At 43.8% G+C, this 16,069-nt stretch overlaps 1 protein-coding gene across 4 annotated transcripts in view; it reads left to right on the top strand.

Annotated features, from left to right (window-relative positions):
• Positions 1-259: 259 nt before the first annotated feature.
• Positions 260-16,069, top strand: part of LOC102541104 (zinc finger protein 268-like) — a 28,593-nt gene continuing 12,783 nt past the window's right edge. For 2 of the 4 annotated variants that reach the window (XR_012067012.1, XR_012067013.1), the window contains exons 1-5: positions 260-549; positions 688-769; positions 5,238-5,438; positions 13,883-14,009; positions 14,121-14,385. Coding sequence is in view for 2 of the 4 variants with exons in the window: in XM_072954927.1 (XP_072811028.1) it covers positions 398-549; positions 688-769; positions 5,238-5,438; positions 13,883-14,009; positions 14,299-14,385 (649 nt within the window). In the remaining 2 variants the exon portion in view is untranslated. The remainder of the gene's footprint in view (positions 550-687; positions 770-5,237; positions 5,439-13,882; positions 14,010-14,120; positions 14,386-16,069) is intronic. The other 2 variants (XM_072954927.1, XM_072954928.1) reach the window with 1 other exon arrangement.

The following is a 16,069-nucleotide window of genomic DNA, read 5'->3' as shown; positions in this document are numbered from 1 at the left end:
ACCTCAGCACACTTCTACCTCAATTCATTCCCCTCCCGAGATGCGCTCCCTCGGTCGGTTTTCTGATTCTCGGGATTGGTTTAGTGCCCGCGCGCAGGATGGGGCCCGGGAGCCTGCGCTTCGCGCCGCAGCGCCCCCTTCCGGCAGCGCTCGGCTGGAGCCGCCCGGCGCCGGGGGGAGCGCCCGCAGAGGCTTCTGGGAGTGGTAGTTCGCCCCGCCCTCGCGTCACACTGACGCATTTCCTGCGCGTCGCTAGCGGGCGCCATCAGCCGGGCACTGGCGGGGAGAGTCTCGTCCGGCGGACGGCGTCCTCTTCCCGTCGCGGTGAGCTGAGCTGGAGTGGGCTGGCTTCGTAGCCCCGCGGGCCATCCCCGAAGCACCCGGAGCGGGCGCCGCCATGTCAGGAGCGAGGACCGAGCGGGTCTGGTTGCGATTCCCGGCGCTGCGCACGAGGGACTGGAGGAGCCGCTCGCGGGAGACCCTCCAGTTTCCAGGCGGCGGGACGCTGCCGACTAGTCTGGGCCCCCTCTTCCGCCCTGACCCGATCGCGTGTGTGTTGGGGGGCGGAGGCGGGAACCCCGCGGCTGCTTGAGGGAAGGAGGCTCAGGCGTGGGGCGGGCGGGTGCCGGGCCCCTCCTGCGGGGGCGCGGGGAGACCTGTGCCCTCACGTTCTTTCTCCTCCCGCAGCCGTGTGGTCCCGCCACCCCGCGCAGGGCGCGCCCAGCTGGCCGTGGGGATGGCCACCCGAGTCCGGACCGCAGCCGTCTGGGTGAGTAGGGGCTTTAAGGTTTTCCTCTCGTGTCTGAAAAACTCCCTCAACGCCGATATGTGCTCACTGCGTCTCTCCTAGGGTCGGAGCTTGCCTGGAGTTTCCTCTCCTCACCCCGCTTCCAAGCCGCTGGGCCACCTTTAGATGACATTAGGCCGTCCGGATATGCTTCTTGTCACCCACCTGTTAATTTACTCCTTCCTTCAGTCTCGTTTCTGCCAAGTGTGTACCTTGAACCTTGAGTTAAAGAAGGGGTAATCATCTTCCAGTTTCTTCCACACGTATTTTCTTAATTTTTTCTTTCTGTGTCTCAGATTTGGGCGCCTCGTTTGGGGAGTTGTGCAGTTGTTTATTTGCTTAATTAGCAATTTTGTTAATTGTCTTTTGTTGGCTGGATCCTGGGCAGGTGCTGAGGGTACAAAGATGAGTAGTTGTTGCCTTCGGAGAGCAGTGGTCTGGTGGCACAGTGACACTTTAGGGGTCCCTCTGTGAGCAGGCTGTGGACGTGGGCGGGGACACACAGCACAGGGTCGGTTTTGGAAGGTAGGACACCCCCAGGAAATGCTTCAGAGATTAACGGGAGAGTCTTAAGCTGAGATTTGAAAGGTGAGTGAGGTGAACAAGGGACCAGAGGTCAGCCTAGGAAAAGGAAGCAGCGTGCAGATTTGCAAGGCTTGAAGCAAAGCGATCTAGTATGTTGGTGAACGTTTGAACGCTCTACGGTTGCCGAGAAGTAGAAGAATGGAGGTTTGTAGGTGATGAGGGTGGTGGAATGTGTATTAAGAAATGAGGCCAGAGCTGCCGGCAGAAGCCAGATCATAAAGGGCTTTGAGGATCATGTTAAAAACTTAGATCTTACTCTCTTGAGTAGAAAGACTTATTGACATGTTTCCCAGGATTTTTGGAGGGGAGAGGGGAGGTAATTAGGTTCATTTATTTATTTAACAGAGGTCCTGGGGTCCAGGACCTCATGCATGCTAAGCATTCGCTCTACCAGTGGGCTATATCCACCCTCCTCCCCGGCCTCCCAGGGATTCTTTTTTGCCTTAGAGTCTGTTTTATCTTCGTACAACTGTAGGAGCCTCCCTCTGAGTAATTGCTGGTTATGTCTTTTTCTTTAGCTTTTGACCTTTTTGGATCTTAGTATTTTAGACGTGTTTTTGAAAAATCACATCATTGCTTTTTTTAAAAAAATCAGTCTGTCAGTCTTTGTGTCTAACTGGAGCATTTTTTAAACATTTTTTTATCGAGTTATAGTTATTTTACAATGTTGTGTCAATTTCCAGTGTAGAGCACAATTTTTCTGTTATACGTGAACATACATATATTCATTGTCACATTTTTTCCCTGTGAGCTACCACAAGATCTTGTATATATTTCCCTGTGCTATACAGTATGATCTTGTTTATGTATTCTACATTTTGAAATCCCAGTCTGTCCCTTCCCACCCCCGCCCCTTTGGCAACCACAAGTTTGTATTCTATCTCTTTGAGTCTGTTTCTGTTTTGTATTTATGTTTTGGGTTTTTTTTTAGAGTCCACATATGAGCGATCTCATATGGTATTTTTCTTTCTCTTTCTGGCTTACTTCATTTAGAATGACATTCTCCAGGAACATCCACGTTGCTGCAAATGGCATTATGTTGTCGGCTTTTATGGCTGAGTAGTATTCCATTGTATAAATATACCACTTCTTTATCCAGTCATCCGTTGATGGACATTTAGGCTGTTTCTATGTCTTGGCTATTGTAAATAGGGCTGCTATGAACACTGGGGTGCAGGTGTCATCCTGAAGTAGATTTCTTTCTGGATATAAGCCCAGGAGTGGGATTCCTGGGTCATATGGTAAGTCTATTCCTAGTCTTTTGAGGAATCTCCATACTGTTTTCCACAGCAGCTGCACCAAACTGCATTCCCAGCAGCAGTGTAGGAGGGTTCCCTTTTCTCCACAGCCTTTCCAGCATTTGTCATTTGTGGACTTTTAAATGATAGCCATTCTGGCTGATGTGAGATGATAGCTCATTGTAGTTTTGATTTGCATTTCTCTGATAATTAGTGATATTGAGCATTTTTTCATGTGCCTATTAATCATTTGTATTTCTTCCTTGGAGAATTGCTTGTTTAGGTCTTTTGCCCATTTTTGGATTGGGTTTTTTTTTTTTTTTCTTATTAAGTCTTATGAGCTGCTTACATATTCTGGAGATCAAGCCTTTGTCGGTTTCATAACTGGAGCATTTTATTATGATTAATGTGATGACTGATAGGTTTGAGAGAGAAAGGGGAGGAGAGAGAGGATGAATGAGAAGGGGATCTGGGGTTCTGCTTTATTGGGGTCAGATTAGGGGGTTGCAGGTTCATTGTTTATCGGTGAATTTAAAATATAAGGTGAGAATTAAGACATAGGAAGGGGAGAGTGGGGTCACTCAAGCAAGCGATTTTCGGCCCCCAGACTGTCTGCGATGGATCCTCAGGGTGGGGTGGCTGGGCTCTTCCTCGAGTTGTGTAGCAGCTGTGTGCATCCAGGACAGATGTCCTTGACGTCAGAGGCTTTCTGTACAGTCAGGCACTTGCATTACAGTCAAAAACAGCTCATTGTGAGGCAGCTATACTACAAACGTTCATCACCTAGTAGCATTTTTCGGTACCTCATTCCTTTTTATGGCTACATAGGATACCTTCGTCGGTAGAGACCACGTTTTGTTTACCCATTCCACCATTCCGAGATGTTTGGGCTGTTTCCAGTTTTTGGCTATGATGAATAATGCTGTTACAAACATTTCTGTGTAAATGTTTCTATGGATGTAGGTTTTTAATTCTCCTGAGCGGATACCTAGGAGTGGGATTGCTGGATAATTCAGTAATTCTGGGTTTAAGAATTTGAGGAGCTGCCAAGCTGGGTCCGAAGTGGTGGCGCCAGTTTACATTCTCACCAGCCATGCACGAGGCTTCCCCTTGCATCTCTCCGTCACGTGCTAGATATCTTGGTCCTTAGTAACGGTAATGTAACTGTCATGTCCTATAGCATACATGCAATGGTTTTAAAGTAACAGTTTTGTTTTTTTAACTGCTAACAGAGAGACTAAGTAAAGTTCAGTATGTCTTTGTAGCTCATTTTATCGGAAGAATACAGTTAAATACCACACATTAAGGTCAGTTAAAAAAAGTATTGTCTCTTGTAGTTTTGTTTCCAGTCGTAAAAACAAATGTATCTGTTGACATTTATTTTCAACTTCAGGGATTGCCCGCCTCCTTTTGGGTCATGTGAAATATTTAGGTGATTTAAAAGTAGAAAATGTAAACGGTGCCTTCAGACAAGCCTCTGTCCCTCCTGCTCTGTTCTTCCCTCCCCCGGAGGTGACTGTTTTTCAGTTCCTGGTTCATCTCAGGGATTCTTCTGTAAATAGAAGCAGACGTACATGTACACACGCCCCCGACCTGACTCTACGCTAAGCCTCATCAGGAAGCCTTTTTCTGCCTCTGACCCCATGTCCCTTAGAGTCCAGTGTGCCTCGTCTTCCTTGTGTCTCTCCCGTTTTTACTTTGTGTATTTTGTTGTTAAGATGGTTTCTGGAACGAGCTTCCTCTGGAGCCTTCCCTCTGACCAACTCGTACTTCTGTCTCCTCCCTTTCTCTCCTTTCCCACGTTCTCTGAATCGCCATTCTCTCGTCTCTTTCTCTGCCCAGATCTCCTTTCTTGCTCCTGTGCTGAGCAGTTTCCCTCCCCTCCTGGAGGCTCTCCCTCATAGTGAAGACCCATCGTTCCTCCGACCTTCGTGTTCCTTGGGGACCCAGCACCCTTAGTGCCCTTAGCACCCTTGGGAACACTTTTCTTAGTCACTTGCAGCTCTGGGCTGACGGGCTCAGGTTCCCCTCAGGAGGCGCCCTCCTGTCGGGGGGGCCTACTTAGTGGTGACTTGGGGGACCTGCAGCGTGCTGGAGATCTGCCACCTGGGTCCGTTTGTCTGTCTGTGGCCGTCTCTGGGCTTTTTCTTTTCCTCTTCTTGGAGACCTCTTCTGTTTTTATTGGGAGATTCAAAAACGACCCAGCTGCCCTGCTCTCCTCCGGCTCTCATCGTGTTAGCCATGAAAAGACTCAGAGAGGTGAAGTGAATTGTTCTTGGACGTCAGCTATCGAGAGAAGCAACCTGCTGCAACGCAGATTGACTGTCTCATTCAAAAGCTGTTCCTTGCGGACTCCTGCCGACAGTAGGGCTGTTTGCTTCCTGAAAGCTCGGGGGCTGCTGCACTTTCGGGGCTTCTGGGGGCCTGTGCAGAGTCTGGGGGAGGTTTGTCTGTGCGATGGGTCCCCCGTTTCCCTTCACCCTCACTTCTGCCCCTCAGCAGCACTGACCACAGTCTGCGGAACCCGCAGCCCAGCTTCGTGCGAGTATGTTCACCCACAAAGGGGACCAAGGCTGGGGCCCAGACGAAATGTGTTTGCTAAAGTGAGCTTGCTCTTGGGTCCACAGGTCCCACCTCTCCAGGAACGAGACAGTCCGTGCGGTGGGATTAGAAAGCTCCAAGGCAAGGAATCCATCCTGGGTCCTGGGACCCCTGACCAGAGGCCCGTCCCTAGAGGAGCCCGGCAGAGGCACCAGAGCCCCAGGACAGAGCAGCCCCTCAAGTGGCTGTGTGTTTCTCGAGACCAGCCGAAAAACAGCGATTCTTGGGTGAGCTGCTTTTTTCTTTCCACATCTTGTCTGTGCCTGTTTTTGGTGGGGAGGGGGCTGGGGATTCTTAGGAGGGAGAGTTAAATTAACTGAAGATCGTGTGAGATCTGTTTCCTGGTGTCCCCAGACTCAGTTTTCAGCTGCTTCTCCACTCCCCAGAATTACTCTTTTAATGGATGTTGTTTTGTTTACAAAATGTGTACTGTTTTTGCTGTGCATGCATTTCTGTGTATGTGGATGGCATGCACGTGTGAGTCCTGCTGTACTGCTTTTATTTCTCATCCTCGTAGACTCCCCAGCTTATCCTGCACTTGCCTCACAGTCTGCGCCGACTTTTTTTTTAATTTCTGCTTTTTTTCTTCTGCATTTTTTTGGGGGGGGAGGGGGTAATTCTGTTTATTTATTTACTCGTTTTATTTTTTTAGTGGAGGTACTGAGGATGGAACCCAGGACCTCATGCATGCTAGGCATGTGCTCTACTGCTGAGTCACACCCTCCCCAGACTCCTATGACTCTTAATTGTTGTTCTTTTTCATTTGAGCCATCCTGGTGTGGTGGGATCCCATATGGCTTTGCGTTGCATTTCCTGCTGGCTAAAGAGGTGGACTCTCTTTTCTTGTGGGTTTTGGACATTTTGTTACCTTTTGTGGATGTTTTCTGTCTTACTGATTTAAAGGAGGTCTTCATATTCTGGAAGCTTATTAGTAATGCTGAATTTCAGGCCCCACCTCAGTCCTGTCATATCAGACTCCACATTTCAGCAGGATTCAGTGATTCATGCACATTGATGTTTAAAGCAAGCTCGGTATCAGATCCATATTCAAATTTTATGTGAGGTGCTTCCCTTACATCCAGTATTTTGTTAGGACAGTTTTCAAACATGCCACAGTTGAAGGATTTTACAGTGACCATCTATATACTCATCACCTTTAACGTCTTACTATATACTTACTTTATCGCATGTTCCATCTTTCCGTCCATCTATGCATCTATTAACCCACCTGATTTTTGGTGCATTTCTTAGTATATTTCAGACATCAGCATGCCTCCCTCTAAATACTTCACAATGCATAGCACTAACTCTTGTTCGGTATTTCCTTACAAGTTGGGTTTTTTTTTTTCCTGTCTTGCCTTTTCATTCTATTAATGCTGTTTTTTTTTTTTCATCTTTTTTGGGGGGTGGTAATTAGGCTTACTTATTTATATTTATTTATTTTATTTTTAATGGATGGACTGGAGATTGAACGCAGGACCTCATGCATGCTAAGCACACGCTCTACCCTCCCTTCCAGTGCTGTCTTTTGATGAACAGGTATTTCTCATTTTAACTTAATTCGGTTTACACATTTTTTTGCTTTTATTATTAGTGCTTTTTCTAAGAACTCTTTTCTTACCCAGTGCTTATGAAGAAATTTTTCTTTGTTCACATTTACCATTCATATTTAGGTTCACAGACATCTAGAATTAATTTTTTTTTTTGGTGATTTAAGCATCAAGATTTACTTTTTTCATAAAGTTGTCTAATTGCCCCAGTCTCACTGAAGTGATTGACCTCTGCCTGTGACTCTGCAGTGCCACCGTGTCATATGTCAGGTGTCCATAAACCATATTTATGGTTTGGTTTCAGAACTCTTTATTCTGTTCCATTTCCTCCTTTTCTGTCCTTAGGCCAACGTCACACTGTTCTTATTTGGTAATGAGTCTTGCTATCCACATACTTCTAGTTCTGGGTGATTTTGAAAGCTGTCAGCAGTCACATGTGGGTCCTTGCGTAGACATGTGTTCTCAGAGCAGTTGGGTAAGTACCCAGGAGCAGGATTGCAGGGTTACATGGCGATACTATGGTTAGGTTTGTGAAAAACCATCCTCCGACGTGGCTGTGCAGTTGTGCATTCCTGCCAGCAGAGAGTAAGAACCCCTGTTGTTCCTCACCCTGACCAGTGCTTGGGAGCTTCAGGTTGTTAAAAATTTTGCCTAATCTATTAGGCGTGAGGTGCTGTTTCATTGTGGTTTTCAGTTGCTTTTCCCTAATGGACAGCTAGTGTTACTGATAATTTTTTCACATGTTTTATTCTCTGTGGATCTTTGATGAAGTATCTGCCCAGAGCTTTCCCCCATTTTTCAGTTGGGTGGTTTTCTTGTTACTGATTAAGAGTTCTTTGTTATCCTCGATTTCAGTCCCTCATAAAAAATGTGATTTGCCAATATTTTCTCTCCGTCTCTGGTTTGTTTTTTCATTTCCATAATACCAACTTCCACAGGGCAAAATATTTTACCTTTGAAAATGTTTATTTTCTTAAATTTTTTTTAAAAGTCTTATAATAATCTGCTTTTATTCAACAACTTTGTGGCTTACCAAGATTCGAATTTTCTAAAATGGGTTTTGCTTTTGGTTTCGTATCTTAAATCTCATTGCCCAAACCAAAGTGCTCAAATTAAAAAAAAAAAAAAAACTTTCCTCTGGAACTTCTATAGTTTTAGCTTTGCATTTAAGTCTGTGACCCATTCTTAGTTAATTTTTGTATCAGGTGTGGGGTATGTGTTGAGGTTCACTTTCTTGCCTATGGATGTGCAAGTCTGTGGTGTGCCAGCACCACTTGTTGAAAAGGTTTATCCTTTCTCCATTGAATTGCTGGTGTCTTTGTAGGGGAAAAAAAAAAGAGATTCAAGAGACAGTGTTTATGTGGGTCTATTTCTAGGCTCTCTCTTGTGTTCCTTTGATCATTGTGTCTAATCTTTCACCAGCACCCCCACCTGGATTGTGTAGGAAGTCTTAGAGTGCACTAGTGGGGGTGTGGTACCTTTGTTCTTCTTCAGAATTGTTTTGGCTACTCCAGTTTTTTGCTTTTCTATATTAATTATAGAAGAGCTTGTGGATAGCTACAAAAAAAAAAAGCTTGTAAGGACTTTGATTGGAATTTCATCAAATCTATGAAGCGAATTAGGGAGAATTTACATCTTAGCAATATTGAGTTTTCCAGTCCACAGACACCCTGTACCTTTCCACTTTTTTAGATCTTTTATTTTTTAAAACCACTGTTTGTAGTTTTATGCATTCATGTTCTGCACTTATATTTTCTTTTCTCACCTGCACCATTTTAAGTAACAATTCAGTGGGTTTAAATACATTCATGAAGTTGGCAGTCATAACCACCACCCATCTCCACAGCACTCCTCCTCTTGTAAAACTGTAGCTCTGTACCCATTAAACAATAACTCCCAGTTTTCACCTTCCCATTCCCCGCCCCTGTAGCCACCATCCTACTTTCTGTCTCTAGGATTTTGACTACTCTAGATAGCTCATGTAAGTGGACTCATACAGTAGTTGTCTTTTTGTGACTGGCTTATTATTTGACATAATGTCCACAGGGTTAATGCATATTATAGCACATTGCAGGACTTCCTTTTTAAGGCTGAACACTGATTCGTTGTATGTATCTACCACCGTTTGCTTATCTATTCATCCATCGATGGACACTTAGATTGCCTCTGCGTTTTAGCTACTGTGAATAATAATGCTGCTTCTGTGAATGTGGATGTACAGATAGCTCTTTAAGACCCCACTTCCTTTGGGGATATACCCAGAAGTGGAATTGCTGGACCACATGGTAATTCTAATTTTTTTATTTTTTGAGGAGCCACCATGCTGCTTTCCATAGCAACTACACCATGTTACATCCCCACCAACAATGCACAAGTGTGCTACTTACTCCATATCCTCGCCAACCCTTGTGATTTTCAGCCTAACTGGTGTGAGGTGGAAACCTCATTATAGTTTTGATTTGCATTTCCCTTATGATTAGTGATGTTCAGCATCTTCACGTTCTTATTGGCCACTTGGGTATCTTCTTTGGAGAAATGTCTATTCCGGTCCTCTGGCCACTTTTGAATAGGTTGGCTTTTTTGGTTGAGTTTTGGTTCTCTATATACCCCTGGCCTTCAAAACCAGATGTCATGGGGTCTCCTCCTCTTCCCAATGCTGGAACCCGAGCTGGGGAGCCTAATGTGGGGCTTAGAGCTCTCACTCCTGTGGGAGGGCCTCTGCGACTTAACAAATCTTCAGCTTGTGGGTCGCCCACCCGAGAGGTATGGGGCTCGATTATATTGTGAGCACCCCCCTCCTACTGTCCTGCCGTGGTTCCCTCTTCATGTTTCCAGTTGCAAAAGATCTTTTTTGCTAGGTTCCAGTCTTTTTTCGATGGTTGTTTAGCATTCAGTTGTGGTTTTGTTGTAGTTGTGAGGAGAGGCAAGCTCGTGGTCCTACCTCTCCGTCATCTTGACCGGAAATCCCTTTTTCAAGATTCTTTAGGCTGTTCAGGGTCCCTTGAGCTTTCATATGTATTTTAGTTTTTATGCATCACAGAAAACATCATTGGAATTTTATTAGGGACTGCATTGAGTTTGTAGATCATTTTGGGTAGTATTAACATGTTATTAAGGAAAATAACATTTATGTTTATTTATGTCTCTTTAATTTCATTTAGTACTATTTTTAGTTTTCATTCTACAAGTCATTTAACTACATGGTTAAGTTACTCCTTTGTGATGCAGTTTTAAATGGAATCGTTTTCATAATTTGCTTTTCAGATTGATCATTATTAGTGTATAGAAATGGAACTGATTTTGGTATGTTGACTGAATCCTGCTGTTTGCTGAATTCATTTGTCGTAACTGGCTTTTTTTTTTTTAATCTTTAAGGTTTTCTACAATAGGATCATTTTGTCCATGAACAGAGAGAATTTTACTCCCTGTTTCCTAAGCTGGATGCCTTTTATTTCTTCTTGTCCAATTGCTCTGGCTAGAATTTCCAGCACCATGTTGAATAGAAATGGTAAAAGCAGGCATCCTTGCCTTGTTCCTGATCTTTGAGGAAAAGTTTTCAGTCTTTCACCATTGAGAATGCTATTCACTGAGTTTTTATTATCTTGACATGCTTTCCTTCTATCCCTACTTTATTGAGTGTTTTTATCATGAAAAGTTGCTCAAATCTGTCAAATGCTTTTTTTTGCATCAATTGAGATAGTCATTTTTTTAACTTCATTCTATTAATGTCGTGTATTACACGGAGGGATTTTCAAATGTTGAGCCATCCTTGCATTCCAGGAATAAATCCCATTGGTCATGGTGTGTAATCTTCTTAATAAGCTGCTGAATTTGATGTGTTGTTGTTGTATTGAGGATTTTCACATCTATTTCATAAGGAGTATTGGTCTTTAGTAGTTTCCTTGTAGTATCCTTGTCTGGCTTTGGTATCAGGGTAATCCTGGTCTTACAGAATGAATTAGGAAGTGTTCCCTCCTCTTTAGTTTTTTGTAAAAACTTGAGAAAGACCAATGTTAGTACTTCTTTAAATGTTTGATAAAATTCACCAGTGAAACCTTGGCTTTTTTATTTTTGGGAAATTTTTTTACTATAGACTCAATCTCCTAGTTATAGTTCCTTTCAAATTTTCTATTTCTTTGTGATGTAATGTTGATTGAAAGGGAAATGGAATTTACCCATTTCAACTAGGTTATCCAGCTTCTTGGCACACAGTTTGTCATAGTCCTTTCAAATAATCATTTTTGAGTCCGAACTAATCATTACTAATTTCCCCACTGCCGTTTCTGATTTTAGTAATTCAGATCTTCTTTTTTTTTTCTTAGTCCATTTATCTGAAGGTTTATCAATTTTGTTGGTCTCTTTAAAGAACTAAGCTTTGGTTTCATTGTTTTTTTTCCTGTTTTTCTAGTCTCTATTTTGTTTATTTGTATCTAATCTATATTATTTCCTTTCTGTTGCTATTTTTGTGTTTAGTTTGGTTTTTTCCCATTTCCTTAACTTGTAGAGTTAGATTGTTGGTTTGAGATGTCTCTTGTTTTAAATATAATCATTTATAACTGTTAGCTTTCTCCTCAACACTGCTTTTGCAGCATCCTATCAGTTTTGTTCTGTTTTGTTTTCATTCGTGTCCAAGTGTTTACTAATTTCCATTTTGATTTCTTTGATCTGTTGGTTAATACTGTGTTGTTTAATTTTTTTTTAAAGTTTGTGAATTTTCCTTTCTTTCCCCCCACTTTTTTAGTGATGCTTAACTTCATCCTTTGTGGCCAGGGAAGATACTTTGTATAATATTTATCTTTTAAATCTTGAGACTTAATTTGTGGCCTAACATTACAATCCGTCCTGGAAAATATCTCATGCGTGCTTGAGAAGAATGTGTATGTTGTTGGTTAGAGTTTTCTGTATATGTCTGTTAGAACTAATGAGTTTATTTAAAATCTGTTTCTTATTTTCTGTCTGATTGTTCCATCCATGTTTGAGAGTGGAATGTTGAAGTTTCCTGTTATTATTATAAAACTATTTCTTCCTTCAGTTCTGTCAGATTTTGCTTCATGTATTTTTACGATCTATTATTAGGTATAACTATTTATAATTGTCAGTCTTCTTGCTGTAGTAAAATGTAATAACCTGTAATTTCCTTCTTTGTCTCTTACAATCTCTTCTGATTTGTCTGATGTTAGTGTGACCACCCCTGCTCTCTCTTGGTTACTGCTTGCATGGAATGTCTCTGTTCATCCTTTCATTTCCAGTCTGTTTGTGTCTTTGGGTCTGAAATGAGTTTCCTGTAGACAGCATATATTGGGTCATGTTTTTTGATCCATTCTTCCAAACTCCGTCCTTTCACTGGGGAGTTTAGCTGATTTACACTTACAGTAATTACTCATAAGGAGAGGTTTATTTCTGTCGTTTGCTCTTTGCTTTTTATATGCCTTATAGCATTTTGGTCATTCAATTCCTGCATTACTGTCTTTTGTGATTAGTTGAATTATTGTAGTGGAATATCTAAATTCCTTTTTCATTTGCTTTCATATAAGTTTTGTAACTATTTTCTTTGTGGTTGCCATAGGATTACATTTAACTTCTAAAGTTATAGCATTCTGACTTGAATTTATACCAGCTTAACTCCAAAAACATGCAGACAGTATGCTCCTTTGGGGCTCTGTCCCACCCCTTTTGGTTGTTGATGTCACACAATTATGTGTTTATACATTGTGTGCTCCGAAACATAAACCCAATAGTTACTTCAAAAGCATTAGTCTTTTCTAATTATGTAGAAAAGAAAATGTAGAGTTACAAATCAAAGTTAAAATAATAACTACCATTAATTATTGCCCAGATGTTACCTTTATTAGATGTTTCTTTAGGCAGCTTCAAGGTATTCTCCAGTGTCCTTTTTCATTTTTATTTTTTTAAAGGATGAGACATTTATAGAACAGTATCCAAGCACACATTTTGCTTGCTTTGTTTTTCATGAGGGGGAGGTAATTAGATTTATTCATTTATTTCTGTTTGGAGGAGGTACTGGGGATTGAAGCCAGGACGTCTTGAGTGCTGAGCGTGCACTCTGCCACTTGAGCTGTACTCCCCCTCTAGTGTCCTTTTATTTCACTTGCAGGACTCCCTTGAGCATTTCTTGCAGAGCAAGTCTAGTGGTAGCAAACTTACTTTGTTTCTCTGGTGAAGTCTTAATTTTACCTCACTTTTGAAGGACAGTTTTGTCAGGTGTAGGAGTCTTGGCTCACAGTTATTTTGTTTTAGCTCTTTGAGTGTATGGGTTCATTGCCTTTTGGTCTCTGATCTTCTGATGAGAAACTCAGCTTATACTCTTACTGAGCAGCCCTTTTGTGTGACAAGTCGTTTGTCTTCTGATGCTTTTACGGTTTTGTCTGTAGAAAATTTGATTATATCACGTCTCAGTTTTGGGAGTCTGCTGAGCTTCTTGGATGTTTATATTCATGTCTTTCATCACATTTGAAATTTCATTTTCAAATTTGGTGTTGTCAGTTTTTGAACATTTTAGCCATTCTCGGTGTGCATGATGTCTGGCCGTTTTAATTTGCAGCTCCTTGAGGACATATGTTGAGCATCATGTCATGTGCTTATTTGCCATCGTGTATCTTCACATTCAGATCTTTTGCCCCACAAAGTGGCGGCTACTTACAGCCATTGCCTTTTTTTATTCCGCCAAATTTTCGCAAGTCTTCTCTTCCATGGCAGCTCCTCCCGGCCCCTTTCTCGACTTAGTTGACACTTCTCGGCAGCACTGCCCATTCCTCTGTTGTGCCCATGTTCTCTGCAGGTTCTTTTATCTGAGCTTCTTTACTCCCTGTTGCATTTTTATGTATTTAACTTTGCTTCCTCTGCAATGCTAACACTTCTTGCAGGCATGACTGCCTTGCATCCATTTTTATATCACCTGCACCTAATTGAATTCCTGGCACATGGTATTTGCATTTGTTTAATGAAAGGTTAACTGATTTAATGCATATAGATGGAATGCTTTCAATAAATCTTTGCTTTTCTCACAAAACAACGTGTAAAGAATGGCCACCCTTGGCAGCCTTTTGTTTATGAGAACTGAGTAAAATAATTTGTCATCGGACGGGAATATGCTGTTCCAGGGACCACTGTCATTCATGGACGTGTTTGTGGACTTTACCTGGGAGGAGTGGCGGCTGCTGGACCCAGCTCAGAAGCACCTGTACAGGAGTGTGATGTTGGAGAACTGTAACAACCTGGCGTCCCTGGGTAAGTACTGCCTCCCTTGAAGGAGGGTACGGAGTCTCCGCCTCCCCTTCTTGGTTGCTGAAAGCCAAGGGACTTCTGCAAAATGTTTGGTGTTTCTGTGCTTGTATGTAGAGACCGGGTTTTCTTACTCTCCCTTTGGCATCGGATTATGCTGGCTGGATGGTGTTTCCTGTGCAGAGTGCCCAAGGGCGGCTTCACCGTGCTACCTCTGAACCGAGCCTCCCCGTTCCTGAGAATTCCTGGATCCTGGGCAATCTCGGCCAGGTTGTGTGTGATTTTCCACTCACAGGGCACCAGCACACCAAACCCAGTGTCGTTTTCCAGTTGGAACAAGAAGAGCTGTGGACGATGCGAATCCCAAGTCAGGGCCGTGCAGGTGAGCGAGCAGGACACGGAGTGCTTTTCCTCCGTGCCCAGACCTGGGCTGAGTTCTGACGTGACGCTCCCTTCGGGTTTGTACCTCTGTCTCGTTTCAACTATTCTGTCTTCGTTACTCCCCTCTCTGGCCGTCTCAGCTTCCGTCTTACGTTCTCGTGGTAATAGACTCATTTCATTATGCATTGAAGCAAGTGTTCCCTGTTTACCGCCCTCGGTATGACTCTCACACCCCTTCTCATTCCTGTTTTTTTTAAAAAATGTCTTACATTTATATTCAACAACCACAGTTCCAGTTTCCTTCTCCTTGGAACCTACTGATTAGGAGATACCACCCCTTCCGTATCTCCTTGCTGACCACCTTGCCACCGTGCTCTCCTGCCTGAGCCGCTCCCCGCCCTGTTACTCAGGTCACCCCACTGAGCCCCTCTCACGCTGCATCACAAAGGGCTCACCCTCCTCATGGTTTACTGGCCCCTCTTGCTCTCCCCTCTGAGTCCAGAGGAGTCTTTTCTTATGTTCTCCAGTTTCCTTGTATGTTGTAAGTTCAAAAAGACTTCCATTCTGAAGATTTAAGCTCTTTTTCTCTCGGTCGGTGACCGACAGCCCTGTCCCTCTTTTGTCTGCCCTTTGGTACTGGATTCAGTCAGTGCCCAGGGCATCTTTTCTGCATGTGCCACCCCCTTATCTCACTTTCAGAAAGTGGAATTGGAATGTCCCTCCCGCTGCCCCATCACTATACAGGGACGTCCTCTCGCCTTTCTGATGGCTAGTTCCTCTGTGCTCCTGGCTTTTCTCCTGGCGCTGGAGCGTCAGCTTAACTCTCCTTTGTACACACTTCTCTTCACTAGTCTTGCCGTAATATGGTACTGTTTTGGTCCTTTAAAAAGAAGTCTTTTAAGGCCTCCATCTTCTCCATTCTCAGCCCAGACGAGGTCAGCATTAGTTCACTTCTTGATTGTTCTACTTGTGAGCCAGATTTATCCTCTTACGCTCCTAGTCACTTTGCTGTTACTGTCAGATGTTTCCCTCAGCACCTGTGCGTTCTGTCATGCGCATGAGCGAGTAAATCAGCAATTAATCTTGTATCATTAGGATTGTTGCAGGTGCAGTTTTTTTTAATTAATCTAAGTCAGCCTATTTAAGCAAAAGTGATTTATTACCGTACATCGCAGAGCATCCTGAAGTGGGGCATCTGTAGGGGTAACTAAATCCCCAGAGGTCTCTCTCTGCCTTGTCACCTAAGTACGTCAGTACTTTCCTCAGATTTCCTCCCTCGTGGCCATCAGATGGCTGTTAGTTCCAGCCGACACCCGCAGCTGTACCCGTGGCCAGTGGAGTAAGGAAGACTGTGTCTTCCCACATGAGCCTGTTTCCCAGGCAGTAAAATGTGATCCAGGAGGCCCTGCAGACTCCCCGTGCTCGTTAGGCCGCGCTGTGATCACACACACTTGTCTGAAGGAGACGCTGGCGAGGGGAGTGGAAGCACCCCTGCTGGCTCAGGAGAAGCACGTGTCACCTCCGAGGGGGCCAGCGTGGAGGCGGGTCCCCATGTGCCCGCCTGAGGTGCGCGGATGGTGGTGGGAAGCAAAGGCCAGGCTCGGCTGACCAGGAAGGGGCAGGAGAGCTGCTGGGCAGGCGGCTCTGCCTTCCTCCATCTGCCTCCTTAGCCGCGTCGCGTCTAG

Source organism: Vicugna pacos, chromosome 35, assembly GCF_048564905.1.
Source record: "Vicugna pacos chromosome 35, VicPac4, whole genome shotgun sequence".
In the NCBI taxonomy this organism is placed as follows: domain Eukaryota; kingdom Metazoa; phylum Chordata; class Mammalia; order Artiodactyla; family Camelidae; genus Vicugna; species Vicugna pacos.
Note: the sequence above shows the minus strand (reverse complement) of the source record. Positions and strands in the feature narration are given on the sequence as shown.